General features: G+C 61.1%; 1 protein-coding gene across 1 annotated transcript in view; it reads right to left on the bottom strand.

Annotated features, from left to right (window-relative positions):
• Positions 1-165: 165 nt before the first annotated feature.
• LOC103781861 (brain mitochondrial carrier protein 1-like) overlaps positions 166-1,594 on the bottom strand; it is a gene marked incomplete at both ends in the record, with an annotated part of 2,837 nt that continues 1,408 nt past the window's right edge. The window contains 2 exons of the mRNA XM_008949584.1: positions 166-279; positions 1,137-1,272. Of these exons, the coding sequence (XP_008947832.1) occupies positions 166-279; positions 1,137-1,272 (250 nt within the window). The remainder of the gene's footprint in view (positions 280-1,136; positions 1,273-1,594) is intronic.

Below are 1,594 nucleotides of genomic sequence, written 5' to 3'. Positions count from 1 at the left end.
CCCTCTGCTGGGAGCCCAGCAGGAGAGAGTTGGGCTGGGGCAGCTGAGAGGAGAAGGCTCCAGCTGGGGAGACCTGCTGGGGGCTGCCAGGACTGCCTGTTGGAAAGCGGGGAACAGGGAGCGAGGCCGAGGGGTCCCCCCACAGCCCTGCCCTGCCCTGCCCACCCGCCCCGTGGCCCCCACAGCACTGAAGGATACGATGATGTTCCAGGGACCGAGGCGCAGCCAGTTGGGCCAGAAGCCCTTGTAGAGCGCGAAGAAGCCCTCGCTCTTCCACGTCTGGGAGGGGAGAGGGGACAGGTCAGTCCTGGGCTGCTGGGGGGCCACGCTCTGCCCGCCTCCCCCACCCCACGGGCCTCTGCAGCTCCTGCAGCAGCAGCCAGGCCCCCGAGCTGTGACTGGAGGAGGGGCCACTCCCAGGCTATCAACCTCAACAACTGCATCACCACCAAGTTCTGTCCCAGGGGAGCCGATGGCGACCCCGGGATGGTGACTCTGTGCTGAGCATTAAACAGTTTGTGTGTAGAATGCTGAAATAATTGGGGGCTTGATTAAAATGGGGTTGAACTGAAACTCCTTTTGCTTTCCTTAGCCCGAGCAGCTGGATTTACCAACACCTCGGGCCACAGGCAGTGAGCCTGTGCTGAACTCACACCTAGTCACCCGAAGGGAGGCCCCAAGGAAGCTGCACCCTGTGAAAAGCAAGGGACCAGCTTTGGCAGCAAAAGCTGCATCCTCAAATAAGAGCCACCAGCCTGGAGATGGAGAAAGGATCCCATGAGGAACAAGAGACCCCTGATCCAAATGGTACTGTTGGACTGAAGCACCGTGTGAGGGAGCTTAAACCACAAGGGTTTAAGTGCCCAGGGATTTCTTTGTTCAGGTCCCTCTCCAGAGCCACCAGCTTGAGCTGTTTTTCTGCTGTACCACCTGAATAAATTATTTTATAAGATTTGATGCCTGAGACTCTGCTACAGGAAATGGAGGGTGAAGAAACCTCTTGTAACACCGTAAGCCCTCCTCTGTTAGTCTGGAACCCCCACTGACCAGCACGTCCTGGGGCTGTAGAATCCCACTGCCCGTAGCAGCAGCGCTGGACCCTGGCAGCCCCCTTGGCCCACCCTCCTCCTCCTCACCTTCACCAGCCCATCCAGGGTGCCCTTGTAGAGCTCCGTGGTGCCCACGATCGCCCGCTGGTTCATCATGCGGGTCCGCACCACGTCCACGGGGTTGGAGGCAATGGCCCCGGCCAGCCCACAGGTGAAGCTGGAGCTGCAGGCACCAGAAGGAGAGGAGCAGCTCTGAACAGGCCACCCAGCCCAGCCAGGCCTCTGCGTGCCACAGGACAGCAGCTTCCACTGGCATTTGGCAACACACAGCAGCTGCTCTGCCCGTGCCCAGCCAGCCACCAGGCAGAGGCAGGAACCGACCCCCTCAGGCCCCAGGAGCAGGGGAAGGGAGAGGTCAGAGCAACAGCCCCAGGCTGACAGTGTCTGCAGAGGTGAGGACCCAGGGCTGGGGCAGCTCCTCCAGGCCAGTGCTGTAGGCAGCCACACCCCCAAACTCTGCCCCGCTCACAGCCGGGCAGACAATG

The sequence above is a fragment of the Merops nubicus genome, unplaced genomic scaffold (assembly GCF_000691845.1).
Source record: "Merops nubicus isolate BGI_N331 unplaced genomic scaffold, ASM69184v1 scaffold26081, whole genome shotgun sequence".
Classification (NCBI taxonomy): Eukaryota; Metazoa; Chordata; class Aves; order Coraciiformes; family Meropidae; genus Merops; species Merops nubicus.
Note: the sequence above shows the minus strand (reverse complement) of the source record. Positions and strands in the feature narration are given on the sequence as shown.